The sequence below is a fragment of the Phoca vitulina genome, unplaced genomic scaffold (assembly GCF_004348235.1).
Source record: "Phoca vitulina isolate PV1807 unplaced genomic scaffold, GSC_HSeal_1.0 scaffold21, whole genome shotgun sequence".
Lineage (NCBI taxonomy): Eukaryota > Metazoa > Chordata > Mammalia > Carnivora > Phocidae > Phoca > Phoca vitulina.
The window spans coordinates 15,002,992-15,017,193 of NW_022589724.1; the positions used below are offsets into that span (position 1 = coordinate 15,002,992).

The 14,202-nt window shown below is 50.6% G+C and overlaps 1 protein-coding gene across 3 annotated transcripts in view; it reads right to left on the reverse strand.

Moving 5' to 3' along the window:
* Window positions 1–397: 397 nt before the first annotated feature.
* The window catches only part of TNC (tenascin C), a 91,689-nt gene continuing 77,884 nt past the window's right edge, over window positions 398–14,202 (reverse strand). For 2 of the 3 annotated variants that reach the window (XM_032418363.1, XM_032418366.1), the window contains 8 exons: window positions 13,168–13,311; window positions 12,275–12,405; window positions 8,912–9,044; window positions 7,168–7,319; window positions 6,149–6,245; window positions 5,066–5,227; window positions 2,937–3,100; window positions 450–1,135 (listed from right to left, as the gene is read on the reverse strand). In XM_032418363.1, coding sequence (XP_032274254.1) covers window positions 1,025–1,135; window positions 2,937–3,100; window positions 5,066–5,227; window positions 6,149–6,245; window positions 7,168–7,319; window positions 8,912–9,044; window positions 12,275–12,405; window positions 13,168–13,311 — 1,094 coding nt within the window. In that variant the 3' untranslated portion in view covers window positions 450–1,024. Of the gene's footprint in view, window positions 1,136–2,936; window positions 3,101–5,065; window positions 5,228–6,148; window positions 6,246–7,167; window positions 7,320–8,911; window positions 9,045–12,274; window positions 12,406–13,167; window positions 13,312–14,202 lie in introns of all 3 variants that reach the window. The other variant, XM_032418365.1, reaches the window with a different exon arrangement.

Below are 14,202 nucleotides of genomic sequence, written 5' to 3' on the forward strand. Positions count from 1 at the left end.
CCAACCTCGTTCAGCCTTGTTCAAAAAAGTTCTTTCTGGGCGCCTGGGTGGCTCAGTTGGTTGAGCGACTGCCTTCGGCTCAGGTCATGATCCTGGAGTCCCTGGATCGAGTCCCGCATCGGGCTCCCTGCTCGGCAGGGAGTCTGCTTCTCCCTCTGACCCTCCCCCCTCTCATGTGCTGTCTCTCTCATTCTCTCTCTCTCAGATAAGTAAATAAAATCTTTAAAAAAAAAAAAAAAAAGTTCTTCCTTCTCTCCCAGCATGTAGGCCCCCTCCCTTCTTCCCTTTCCTCACTGTTCCTTTCCGTTCTTTTCCAGCATTCCTCCCTCTGTTCAAATACGTTGCCTTTGGTGGAATTCAGGCTCAACAATGAAAGGCAAAAACAACAGCCGAATTTAAAAGTACTTGTGCTTTTATTAAAAAAAAAAACAACAACATACAATCAGGTACTGTCCAGATGTGTTTTGGAAAGGAAGATCTCTTTAAAAATTCTTAGTTTTCATCGTCATTATTATTATATTAATAATATTAATCATATCCTTAAAATCGAAACAGTATTGCTTTTCTGGTTTTTGTTGCATGAAATGTAAAAAAAGGGGCGGGGGACGGCCTCCCATGATGCACACTGAATCATTGCGAACAAAAATAATGATACTTATACAGCTTTGTGTAAAATACAGCTGGTCCTAACACAAACTATCACTGTGCAGCCTACCCCCTCCCATTCCCAGAGCCACCCCGGAGAAGGACAACCACCGTGACACCATCACTGGAAGATGTTTGCTGATTCAAACAACAAGCAGACACCTGTGGAGACTGCTGTCTTTGGTGCGGAGGACGTGCTTGCAGAGTAGGTGGGGCCAGCGCTCCTGCCATCGCCCCGATGATCCACGGTCAGCTTTAGCTCCTGCCAAATGCCCGGGTGTGGCTTGATGGTTGGATGGGTTTGTACTGAGACTTTGGTAAAATTTGCTTCTTCCTCTGGGCCCTACTCCTCTCCCACCCAGTTAGTCGTTCCTGGACTTTATGCCCGCTTACGCCTGCCTTCGAGATTTCGGAAGTTGCTGGGTCTCAACTTCATCTCAGCAAACTGGATGGAATATTCGTGGCCCTTCCAATGGAACCAGTTAACGCCCTGTGAAAAAGAGAAGACCTCAGATAGGTTCCCACTAGGCAAGGTGCTCACTGACCACTGCTTGGTCAACGGGAACAAAAGGAGTTCTGTTTGAACCTGACCATTTGGTAGCTCACAGCTGTCTCTTGCCTATCTGTCTGTTGATCTGTGTAGTGAGAACTTGGAAAGGAGCCGGCTGAATCTGACTCGATTTTTTAAATTTCAGTCAGAAGCCACCTGCACTTGCATTGAGCTTTGAGCTGCCGTCGTGAAACAATATGGTGGCTAGTGAAACTTGCCATCAGTAGGAACAGGTGCTGAAGGAATTCAGGTCATGATTGGAGATTACAGAACTGACTAGCTAGATGCAGGGGAGTCTCTAATTCCCAGGATTCCTGTGGAGTGTTTTAATAAGGGTTTGTCCGGAATGGCAGGAGGAACACAGGCGGAACACAAATCTCACAACCTGACATACAGGATTAAATCTTAAGGCTCTTACTTGAGACATAAATGGTCTTGAACCAGTCATCAAACCTTTCTGGGCCTCAGTTTCACCATCTTCCACCCCCCCCACCCTTCAGGGTCTGATAGTGCCAACCTTGAAAGGATGCTATGAGGATTAAATGAGTTTGTAAAGGGGTGATCATAGTGCTGGGCACATTGTAGGTGCGAAGTAAATACAACTTTCCTCATCTCCAATAGGGAAACGATTTTTTTTTTTCTCAAGAAAAGATTATATTTGGGTCTGGGCCCCCTAATTCCCTGTTTGACTCTCCCACAGAGTCTGCAGATGGTAGAGTCTGCCGTCGAAACCGACAAGGCCCCTTGCCCCGCCAGGGCCTCAAGGGGGGTCCACTTCTGCAAGAGCTCCTAGGAGGCCTCCACCTCACTCTCTGACCCCTCTTCTCTTCAAGCGGCGTGGGACTGTGAGGGGACATGCAGGAGTTAATGGCTGGTAAAATGAGGCAAGAAAATAGAGACACTTTATAGGATTCTAATTGTTCGGCGGGCGCCGATAGCAGGCAGTCTCCGACTGACGGGCAGGTGGGGTGTGAGAATGGCTGGCTCACCCCATGGGCAGATGTGTCTGTAACTACTCAGTGCTGGTGAAGTACTTGGTCCCTGCGCTGCCTTCCTCTGCCCCCCGTCCTCCCTCGGACAGAGGCGCCCAGCGGGACGCAAGCCCTCCTCGTTCTATGCTGGGGACGGAGGCTGGAGAGGGAAAGTGACATCACCGAGTCCACACGGCTGCCGGAGCAAAGCCGGAGCGTGGACGGGCTCCCATAACTCCTCGTGGCCTTTCACATCAGCCCACATTGGAGGGGAGGAGGATGGAAAAAGAAGTTTCCTTTTGGGCATGCGTTTTTGGTTTTGTTTGTTTGTTTTCCAGAAGGACTTCGTGTCACTCTGGTGGCAGGGGACGAAGAAAGAAAGGTGGTACAGTAATGCTAGAGTGAAAGCGTCCTGGGGGCAACATCATAAGACACCCCACTTACACCCCTGCGTCACCTAGACGCCTCCACTTGAATCTGCTTTCCTTCTGGAGTTCAGACAAAGGCTCTGTCTGAGGAGAGCTTTCTGTGTTTGGAATCCACCTGACCAGTGGTCTCCCTGGGACATTCACGGGTTAGCATGTGCTGTCTCGAGGATTTCACCTGACCTGCAGTGTCCCCGAGGTTCCTCCTTGCTAGGAAAAGATGTGACACCAGGTCCCAGAGGCTGCTGTCCCCTAGTCTCAGCCAGGACCGACGGGCTGGGGTGCCCCCCTGTCACCCGCGACCGGTTTCCTGAGCCCTGCCCCCGACCCTCGCACTTGGCTCACCTGACTGTGGTTGTTGTCCCCGTACCTCCCCATCAGGTTGACACGGTGACAGTTCTTGTACCAGAAAGCCCCCTTGTAGGACAGGGCGCAGTTGGTGATGGCTGAGTCCGTGTCCTTGTCGAAGGTGGAGAAGGATCTGCCGTTGTGGTAAGCCATGGAGTCACCTGCAGAGAGGAGATACAGATCTGAGGAGTCCCAGTGGGGCGGGGGGGGGGGGGGGCGGCTTCCTCGTGGGCTCGGAAGGACAGAACTGGGGTGGCGACTGCAAGATCCTGGGGGGTGGGCTGCCCTTGAACCCTGGACCCAGGATTAGTATCAAACACAGGACTGGAGAGAGCTCCCCCCGCCCCCGAGGGCTCTTTTTTGCTGGAAACAGTACAATGTGGTAGAAAGAGGCTTGTGGGTGGCTTTGAGGGTCCAGCTTTCACTCCCTAGTGTGACCTGGCCCACGTCAGGCCTCTTGCTGAGCCTCACTGTTCTATTCTAGAAAATGGAACTAGCACATTGATCCTATCCACCTCAGTGTGCTGTTGGGACAATCAATGGATATGAAGGTAGAGGGGTATGCTATATAATAGCTGTGATTGTTGTTACTTTTATCATTTTTTTTTTTTACATTCCTTTACATAATGGAGCACAGAGACGGAAAGGCAGGACTGATATTTTGAAGCAAGGTACAAAGGGTCTCAGATGCCTTTTTATCGAGGAAGTGACCAAGAGCAGGTAGGGATGGATGAAACAAGATGCCCTCCCGTGGAGAGCTGGCTGCCACCAGAGGATGCAGCTCTACCAGGGTCACCTTAGTAAGGGGGCTTTGGAAATCAGTGCAGAGAGGCGGTGGAGGCCGCATTCCCGCTGCTCAGTGACTCCCCCTGGATCCCCCCCACCCCCCGCCCCCGGTTACAAAAACCTTCTTGCCTGAAGCCACTTCACTCAAACAGATATTTATTGCCAGGTAATAAAATGTCAGAATTCTTTGAGGGACGCAAGAATGAAAACAATTTTGGCCCCTGGTTCTCTCTCTTCACCACCGCCACACTGATCTCCAAAGAGCCTGGTCTCTGCTTAGATGGCCAGTCTTTCTCTGGAGACTCTCCTTATTATGGATGTTTCCTCTCGGGGCTCAGAGAGGCTGGGAACGTACCATAGCTTCTGTCTTTTCTGTTTTCATAGACATAACTGGATGCCACCCCAAAGCAGGGAGGGGTGGTCGTACTGTCAGACCTGGTCCCTCCTCGTTACCAAGCACACCTGTCTGCCACCAAGCCTGCCCCCTGGGTCCACCTCGGGCAAATCACCCAGCTTTTCTGGGTCTCAGTTTCCTCATCTGTGTTATAGCAACAGTGGAACAGTGTCCGTGAGAACTGGAAGGGGGTAACGCTTGCGGAATATCCGCCAAAAGGAGATGCTCCCTCATAGGCCTAAATGCGTGTGGCTTCCTTATTAATTTCTCCTCTAATGTGGAGCCAGAAAAGCACACAGAGGTCATTTCAAGACCCTGGTAGATCTGGATCTGAGCTAGGTCATGTACCAGACAAGGACCGGAAGGGCCACTGGGCAGGTAGTGAGCTTCTGGTCATGGGGGTATGTGGGCTGTGGCTGGATGACCACGTGGCAGGGATGTCTTTGAAAAGATGCAAGCAGTTGGGGGATGGAGTGGATTGCCTGCTACTCAAAGTGTGGTCCACAGACCAGCAGCATCCCCAACAGTGGCATCACCAGGGAACCCGTAAGAAATGCAGAATCTTGGTGTGTCTGCACCGGCCCATTAACAGGATCCCTGGGGGTCATATGTACACAAAAAATTCGAATAAATAATTTAGATGCACTGGATTAGGTGAGTCTTCGGGCTCCCAAGAGACTGTTTATCCATCTAAAGTTGATATCTAAAAATGGGTAAGAAAAAGACATATTGTTCTGATTCCCAACCCTACTCTGTGTTTTGGTGACCAAAATATCTACCCCCCTCTGCCCAGTTGCAGCTCTGGATTAGTACCTAATAAGGATTCAGATATTTGTTGATCTGATAAGCGGATGGATTCGAGAAGGAAGGAATGAGGGAGGAATGAGCTAAAAACCCAAGGAAGACTTTTGTGGTTTCGGAGGCGGGGAGTGTGGCTGTCCCCTACCTGCGGTCCCGCTGTAACCCTCCACCTTCAGCTTGTAGCGGGTCTTGGCGTCCCCCACGCTGAACTTGTCGTAGACGGCGTACGCGGTCTTCCCGTGGTCGCGCAGGTCCACCCGCAGCTCGTACTGCCCTTGGGCTGTGATTTTGTGCAGGTTGTCCAGCCCTGTGGAGGACAGGCGAGGGTTAAAGAAGCAGCACAAGTGACTGAGGGCGATGCTTCTACTGCATCCACCCTGCGGGAGCAGCGGCTGGGCTCTATAAAGACGCTCGCCTCGCATAGACCGCGTCTGGGCCGTTTGCGCTCTCATTGGCACAACACCAGGCAAAATATAGGACGTTTCTGAGCCTCAGGTAAAATCAGGGTGACATCTTTGCCCTGCCCACCTCCTAGGGCATTGTGAAGCTCAAACGAGGTAAGGTGGAGAAAGCACTTTTAACCTCCAGAGCTCCTTGCAGGAGAGAGGCAGTGGACGCTAACGGGGTGGACATTCCCCAGAGCAGGCACCGGAGCGCAGAACAGTGACCCCTGTAGGGAGACTGTGGGAAAGTACGAGCTACATGGATGGACGGACAGATGGACGGACGGACGGATGGATGGATGGATGATGGCTTTGTGGTGTTGCTTGGGGAGATTTCAAGTGGCAGCTCTACTGCTTATTGGCTAGATTCTTGTGAGCACATGACTTCATCCCTCTTTTCCCACGTGTAAGGCAGGAATTTTCTACCTTCCATAGGTGCTGGGGGGCTCAAGGTTATGGCTATAAGGCCCATCTCAGCGCCTGGAGCCCAGGACGGAAATAGTTAATAGTATCAGTGAGGATGAGTCTGTAAGTGGTTCAGTGAATGACTTCAGGCTAGGCTCATTCTTCAGGTCTGGTTGCGGGCTCTCTCTGAACCAGATTTTTATTTTTAATGACCTAGGGACTTTAAAGTCTTTTCTATGGAAGAGTTGATATTCCATGTCTACTACCAGAGCTACTGTTTCCTCCTAGGCCTTCTCTCCCACGGGTTGCTGTGGGTTAGGAACCATGACAAGGAGGGCAGATATGGGCACTTGGGACACACACAGGCAGGGCTGCATTACCAAGCCAGAATTCTTCTCTGCGGTCCCCAAACCCAGCAGCATAGGCTTTCCAGTTGCGATAGAAATCCTCACGTCCATTCTTGCGTCTCAGGAACACCTGGAACATAACCAATGAATCAGGGCGCGCTTTAGCTATCGGAAGAAAGAGAAGGCATCTTTCTGAGAGGAAGAACATCAGAACTGTGGGAAAAGCACCAGTCCCCAGCTCTGTCCATCACTAATTTGCTGTGTATCTCTGGGCAGGCCACCTCCACCTGAAAACCAGGGATTAAAAATACCACCCAGCTTTGGGTGATTATGATGCGTCAAGGTCGGCTCATCACTTGTTCTAAATGCACCACTGTGGTGTAGGATGTTGATGGGGGAGAGGCCATGCACGTGGGACAGGGGGTATGTGGGCACTCTCTGCACTTCATGCTCACTTTGGCTGTGAACCTAAAACTGCTCTAAAAAATAAAGTTTATGGGGCGCCTGGGTGGCCTAGTCGGTTAAGCGTCTGCCTTTGGCTCAGGTCATGATCCCAGGGTCCTGGGATCAAGCCCCGCATCGGGCTCCTTGCTCAGCAGGGAGTCTGCTTCTCCCTCTCCCTCTGCCCTCCTGCCTGCTCTTGCTCTTTCTCTCAAAAAAAAAAAAAAAAAAAAAAAAAGGTTTACTAATTTAAAAAAAAATACTACCCAGCTCAAACAGTATTGGGATTGAAATAATTCACATAAAACTCTTAGCACAGTGCGTGATAGATAGCAAATGCTAATTAATCCACATAATGGGCTCCACAACCACCATCATTTTTATGCATCACAGAGCTGTTTGAGGATCAGATCAGATAAATTACAAGAAAATTATTTTCTCCTGGTTTTTATCCCCAGCTTCTTCCCCATTCCTTTATTTCAGAGATGGTTCCTGAGCGTCTCTGGATGACAGGCACTATCTTGCAAAACCTCCAAACATTGGTGTGTGAGTGCAGCCCCTGCTGCGCCCTCTGCCCTCAGGCCCCAGGCCTGAGAGCTCGCGATACTCACGATCCATCCACCGCCATCAGAGGTCATGTCGCAGAAGACTTCCAGAGCCTGGGCCTTATCACCATTCAGGTAAATGGTGTAGAGGCCAGACGCGGTGTCTCCATTCAGCATTGCTTGGGAGCAGTCCCTGGGGAACGGGTACAGGAGTCCACCTGCGGGATCAGAAGGAAGAGTGGCCCTCTTCGAGCAGGAACATTGGTAGGAGCTTTCAGATTGCAGCTCCACTGCGTACTGGCTGCATGCCTATGAGCAAGCAACTTAACCTCTCCGCGGCTCTGTTCTCTTGTGTGCAAGATGGGGGTAAAGCCTATTTCGCAGGGGTGCGATGAGGCTTTTGAGGTTATGGATCTAAGGCACCCAGCTCAGTCTCGTATACTCATGGAAGTCGCCAACGATATCGGCGGGAGGAGAGCTGAGCCGCTGTGAGGAGCGAGTATCAGGCTGACCTTGATCTACCTCGAGCAGCCAGGCAGCACCTGCTGAAGACCCAGCTACTGGCAGGATGGCCAGGTCTCTAGCACCAGTCGGTGGCTCGCTGTGGATCAGGGCACTCGACGGGGCATCTAAAAACCATGCGTCCTGACTTCTTCAGAGGATTTGAGAGCCAAAGACAAGAATTCTAGTCTTGACTTTGCACTCTCTTGCCTCGGGACACTGGAGAAGTCATTTAACTGCTCTGAGCCTGGGAGTCTTAGAGGGACCCAACAGAATGCCTGGAGAATCTCCAGGTGCGCTAATGTGATGTAAAAACAATGTAAAACTTGACAGAAATGGACGGTCTTGGGGCTGTGCTGAGCAGGTGGGACAGAGAGCTGGTGGTTCTGACCTGACCCCCTTCACCTGAGGCTGCGTCATGAGCTGTGCCCTTGTTTATGTCCCGGCCCTGGTCTGGGAGCATCTTTAGGGCACACTCATGTGTTTGTGCTCCCAGCACCGGCTGTGAGGTCTGGCAAAGGGCTTTGGCTTCTGCAGCTCCCTCAGCAGGGAGAGTGACTGGAGAGTGCAGTGACTGGAGCCAGACGCACAGGGCAGGAGGCGGCTGGGGATGCACGCCGGGTATCCTGCGCCCAGGGCTTTCCAGAGGCCCACTCCTCCCTTCCTCAGGAATGCGTGCATCCTCTTAGTTCACCAGAGAAAGGCCTCACACGTTGGCCATCTGCGGACGACACCCAGTGGCAGGGTGCAGGGCGCTTCCCAGGGCCCAGATCTGCCTCTCACTCATGCTAGAGCCTGGAGTCACTGAGTCTCTGGGAGCCTCTGCTTCCCCCGCAGAAAATGGGGCCCGATGATCCTACCAGCTCGGTGGGAGGACTGGTTTTGATTTCGACTACGGACAGGCTTTGTTAACAGGACCCGGCTTACAATGAGCCCGGCCCATGGGCCACACACTGGGGCTAGGAGTTCAGACACAGCACAGGGTCCTCGTGAGGAAGGGCTGCTGTGAGTCGCACTGTATAGATGAAGAAACTGAGGCTTGCAGAGTGGCAGTAACTTTCCTAAATCACCCAGAGCAAGTGGTGGAGACGGGGCTTGCATCCAGAGGTCTCACTACTGGTCCTCCTTCCCTTTCACCACAAGGCCCTTAACCTCCTGCACCCACATTCCTCGGGCTCTCAGGGAGTGGCAGGCACTGATCATTTTAAGAGATGTGAGGGAAAAATTCAGTCATGGTCAGAGAAGTGGAGGGTCCGTCTTGTCTCACAAAGTTCGATCTCAAGGCCCCGCTGCACCCTGAGCCCCTTACTTGTGGTAAAGACTGTCTGGACCAGCTTGCTCCTCAGCGGCCCATTCAATGCCTGGATCTTGGCCGTGTAGTGGGTGGAGGGGCTCAGCTCCGCCAGGCTATAGGAGGTGGTTTCTGGACCCAGAATGACTTCCTAAGGGCAGAAGAAAGAATGTTATAATTTTTTTGCCACCCAAATCCTCAGGGTACAGATGACACATTCATTCATTCACCCATCCATTCATTTCTTCATTCAAAAGAATCCACTGAGCCTCACTCTATGTCAGGCTCCATGCTCATTTCTGGGACATCAGAGATGGGGGGAGTGCAGCATAAAGAAAGGCACTGAGGCCAGAAGGGGCAGAGGAGGAGGTAATGACCTACCTGAACCACGCTTGGTTTTGGGTGGTGCTGGAGTGGTGGAAGAAGTAGGCAAAGACCAGATTACAAAGGGCCTTAAGTGCCAAGCTGTGGAATCTGAAGTTTATCATGATAAGGAATGCGGACTCCCAAAAGGTTTTTGAACAAGTGAATGAAGTGAACCCAGCTTAACATGGTAGCAAGAGGAACCACACAAAGGACAAAAGGTTTAGGTTTTCAGACCAGTTATATCAGCGGTCCCTAATATGGCTCTTTTTCACAGGCCTCTGGGAAGCTTTAAGATAATACAACGCCTGGGCGCCATCCCAGACTGGCAGCATCGTAAGAGCCAGAAGTGGGGCTCTGCCAGGTGCATATCAAAGAAGCTCCCCGAATGATTCGGATGCAGTCAGTGTGGGGATCTCTTGAGTCAGGGGATGACTGCAGTGGCTCAGCAGGCACGGTGGAAGCCTGAGCTGACCCGGCTTATCTCTTTCTAGAACAGAGATGTCCAGGAGAGGTGTGCGTGCGCCTCTGCGGCCAGACCTCCTCTCACCCCCCCGTAGTTTGTGACTGCTCATGGTGTTACTGTCCAGAGAACATTCGTTCCAGCTTCCAGGAGGTCTTCCTCCTTTCCAAATCCTCTTTCTAGCTTCCCATGCCTGCAAATTCACCTTTTAGCAGATGACCTGGATGTCTGGGATTGGAATTCAACCTACACTGCTAGCAAACCCAACCCAGCGGTGCCTGCAGCCTGCAAACACGGCCGACAAGCTGTGGGCAATAGTGAGTCAGTGTGGAGGCCCCTGCAATGCTCTCTCGCATCCTCACGTTGGGCAGGTGAGGTTATCCTGATGCTTCCCATGAGGGGTGGGGGGCTGACTTCCAGAGAAGCTGAGGGACTCACTCTCACTCCATAATGTGTTGGTGGCAGAGGTTGGTCCTACCTCCTATCTCCCCACATCCTGTCCAGGACTCTCTCCTCCTACATCAGGTTATTTTCTTGAGTGAAACATACACAGGTGGGGACTGGACATGTAGGAAGGTAAGTCAGTAGGCTGACACTGGTGACCTTTATGTGGCCCCCAGGTCTGGTCCCTGGGGAAGGATCAGGTATAAAGCTGGGTTCGTTGACTTACTTGGGGATACAATTACTGCTCAGCTCTCTAGGCTGCTGTGCAAAGTCCTTTTCTAGGTAATCGGGGTAGACCGAAATGGGGCTCAGGACTCAGGTAAACTCAGTCCTAGAATGCCTGCTGGGAAGCGACTTGTAAGGCTGGTGAGTCCAATGCACTCATTTTACAGATGGGAACACGACACCCAGAGAAAATAAAGGACTTGCCTCCATGCATACAGTGAGTTAGTTCGTTGTTATGCCAACTCAAAGAAGGGCCACGGGAGTAACTAGAAATGTGTGTCCACTTCTAGTTAAACATGGTGGATTAGACATGCCAGTTTAGCTCTACTTTCTTCTGAAACCCCCTGCAATGAGAGTGAAGGGATAGGAAGCACAAGTCCATGAGGGTGAAGCGGATGACAGATGAGACAGACAGAGGCATGCAATGTCCACAGAATCCTGACGGATGGGAAGGGATGCGGTGGGGTGACAAGCGAGGGAGCAGGCTGGGGGATAGTTGGCTGAGTGGGTGGGGCCATCCTGAAGCTGGCTGATGAATGCTGCAGGGCCTAGCAAGTTCAGGAATGGGACGTGTACAAAAACAAAGATGCCTTTGAAGGCCAGTGTGGGACATGGCTGAACAAAAGTTTGTTTAACAGCTTAAATAAGGAATAGATTCCAAGCTCTCTCATCCCCCCCACCCCCACACCAAGTCTGGATGACTGTCCTTCCCAGTCCAGATGAAAGGCTGAGGTGTACTCTCTGGAGACACTGAGCCAGAGAGAAGACTCTGGATTCAAATCCACCAGGCCCCGTGGAGCTACACTGGAAACAGAAGGGAAGGTGTGTACACAGTGGGGGCCCAGGCTCTTCCTCGGGCTACGGTCCTGGCAGCTTGGTTTGAAGGGGTTGGAGGACCCTCTAGGGAGGTGGATTAGCTCAAGAGAAAAGGCTTACAGAACTGCTACTTGTGAGTCCCCCAACAAAATTGCTGGGCACTTGCTTACTCTACGGTGAGCCTCATTGGTTGACAAGCCCCGTGTCTGCCATCGGAACTCCCAATAAGCTGTTTCATTCTTGGCTCAAGTACAAAAGGACCATTGGACATTGGGCGGAAGTCTCCAACATGAAAGATAAACACCCAAGCCAAACAATAGCAGTGAAACAGAAAGAAAGAAAAAAAAAAAAGGAACTTGGAAGAGACACTATGCAGGTTGTAGAATAAAATACCAGTAATATATATTCTTAGAGATAAAGAGAAGAAGCGGAATACAAACAATACGCTAGAGAAAGATGGATGAGCAGGGAATAAGGAAAAGATCTCAGAAATGTAGAGTGCGATGACCAAAATGAAAAGTTCAATAACAAGTTCAGAAAATAAAGTTTAGAGATCAAGTTCACTTGTGTGAAAGGAAGGGTTAAAGTTATTTTGAATTGGAAAGTAAAAGAAAAGATGTTCATGGGTAGAGAATATCAGTAACAATTGCTGTAAATAGCATTAACAGTTGTTGTCTTAGGAGCGTGGTGATGTATGTTTCAATATATAATGGAATGGTGCCATCTGCGAGATTGTATATATGGCAAAGATGCTCAAGAAGCCTCTGGCTTTTGCTCAATAAAACATTAAAAGACCAGCATCCAGCTCCTAAAATGTCCTCAAATCTTGTGAGCAGTGGTTCTTGACCTTGGCGGGCAATCAAAACTGGAGTCTGGTTAAGATGAGACAGGGAGGCTGGAGCATATGATTCAGAAGGTCTGGCATGGCATCCCGTCCCTGTTAATTTTTTTTATTTTCAGCTCCCTAGCTGCACTGAGATGGAGAAACAGCCCCGGGGTGATTCTTCTCTCCGCTGAGGATCATGTACATGTTTCAAACAGCAGCGGGGAGTTTATATACTTCAAGATACCTTGACTGTACCATCGATGGATTCATACACCAACAGGTAGCCGGTGACAGATGCCCGGGGGGGTCTCCAGGTGAGGAGGGCAGTTTCTGACTGAACCTCAGTAGCAGTCAAGTCTCTTGGAGAATCAAGGTCTGCAGAAGATAAGTCATTTGTTAGCAAATATGTCAGCAACTCTAGGACAAAACTCCCTTGGCTGGGTTATCAGGAAGCCTGGCTTCAAGTCCTTTCCCTACCATTGACCTATATGACCTTGGGCAGAACCTTCCCCACCCCGTAGATGAGGGAGTTGAATCATGCGATCTCCAAAGACAGAATCCTCTGTGGTTCGTTTCATCCCAAGGGCCAGATTTTCCTGAGCCCAACACACTCTTGATTGGCCTTGGGTGGATTTGGGAAGAAAGACACAGCTGTGAACATAATTCCCAACCCTCTTGCTCCTCAATAAGTGGACAGATGAATGCTGATATTGGCATTCATCCCTACTGAGAGGATGCTTCTTCTCTTTCCCTGCCTGCTACAGTTTGTAAAAAGGTCTCAATGTATAAAAACCCAATGGACATCTAGGAAAACGTGCCTGAAAAATCCTTCTCTTAAAAATATTTCCCTGCCTAGAACAGGGATCATTAAATACTGGGTTGAGGGCCAATGGGGACTGGTTTTCCACTTTAAAAAAGCCTTCCTCTTAAAACCGTTTCTTAGTCCGGGGGGAGAACAAGGTCATTTCAGTTCAAAAGGAAATGGTGTGTTTCTTAAGGTCCCGATTGAGTGGGCACTGGTGAATTTCGCTGATGCTGATGTCATCACATTGCAAGGACCTGACTTAAGAAAGAAGGGGTTGGAGTTTAAGATGGAGGCCGTGGGCGGGCGTCTTCCAGCTCCTGGCGTCTTCGTACCTGTTGTGAACTTGGTAGTGATGACTGAGCTCTTCTGGGGCCCTTTCTCTGCAAAGATCCTCAGCGTGTACTCCGTGGCAGGCTCGAGGTCGGTCAGAGCATACTCCACCGTGTTCCCGGACACTGTGCGTGTAATTTCTGGCACTAAACATGAAACACACCGAGCGGTTACCGCTCCCAGTGTGAGCCGTCGGCACGCTTGGCCCACGGCGCACACACCTACTTCGAGCACAAACTTTCAGTGACCCTGTAGAAGAGCAGGTCTGATTTCTGAAATGACTCACACCCTGTTCTCTCTCTTGAGCACTCACCTCATACACAAAGGATTTATCATATGGAGACTGGATTTTTCCAGGCACCAAATCAGGAGGAAGGGGGCCTGGGGGTCGGGAGGTGTTTCCACACGGTGCTGGCCGGGGGGGAGCTTTGCAGCGGAGGTGCAGGAACGAGCTAGAGGAGAGCTGCAGCTAACGTCTCCAAGCCTCGGGCTGCCCAGATTTAATGTGTCTCGTTACTTGCTTTCCCCTCTTTTTCACTTACTCCCATGTCCTTTTATAATCTGACCAATGTTGTTAAATCACGAGGCTGGAGAACCACAAAAACTGGGCAGCTGCAGATGCTCTAGAGCCTGGTTAGTGCCTCGCAGACCCACTGGGTCAAGTCCAGTGGTGGAAACCAAAACATGGCGCCAGGTGCATGTGTTTATTTCCTGATCACAGGTGACCGACCACCTTGGCTGGCCGGGGACTGAGAGATTTCCCAGGGTGTGGGACTTTCAGGGCTGGAATTGGGAAAGTCCTGGGTATCCTGGGATCAGTTGATCATCCTGTTTATCATCCATGAGACCCCATCTCCTGGACCAGGCCCCTTTCTAGGTCTGCATCTACTAATCCCATAATCCCTGTGAACTATGCTCTGGTTTACTGTAGATACATCACCAGCTTCCCTGACTCGGAGGAGTTCGCTCACGGGGAATATTTAAGAACTGAAGAGATAATGAATGAATGAATGAATGAATAGAAGAGTAAAAAGAAT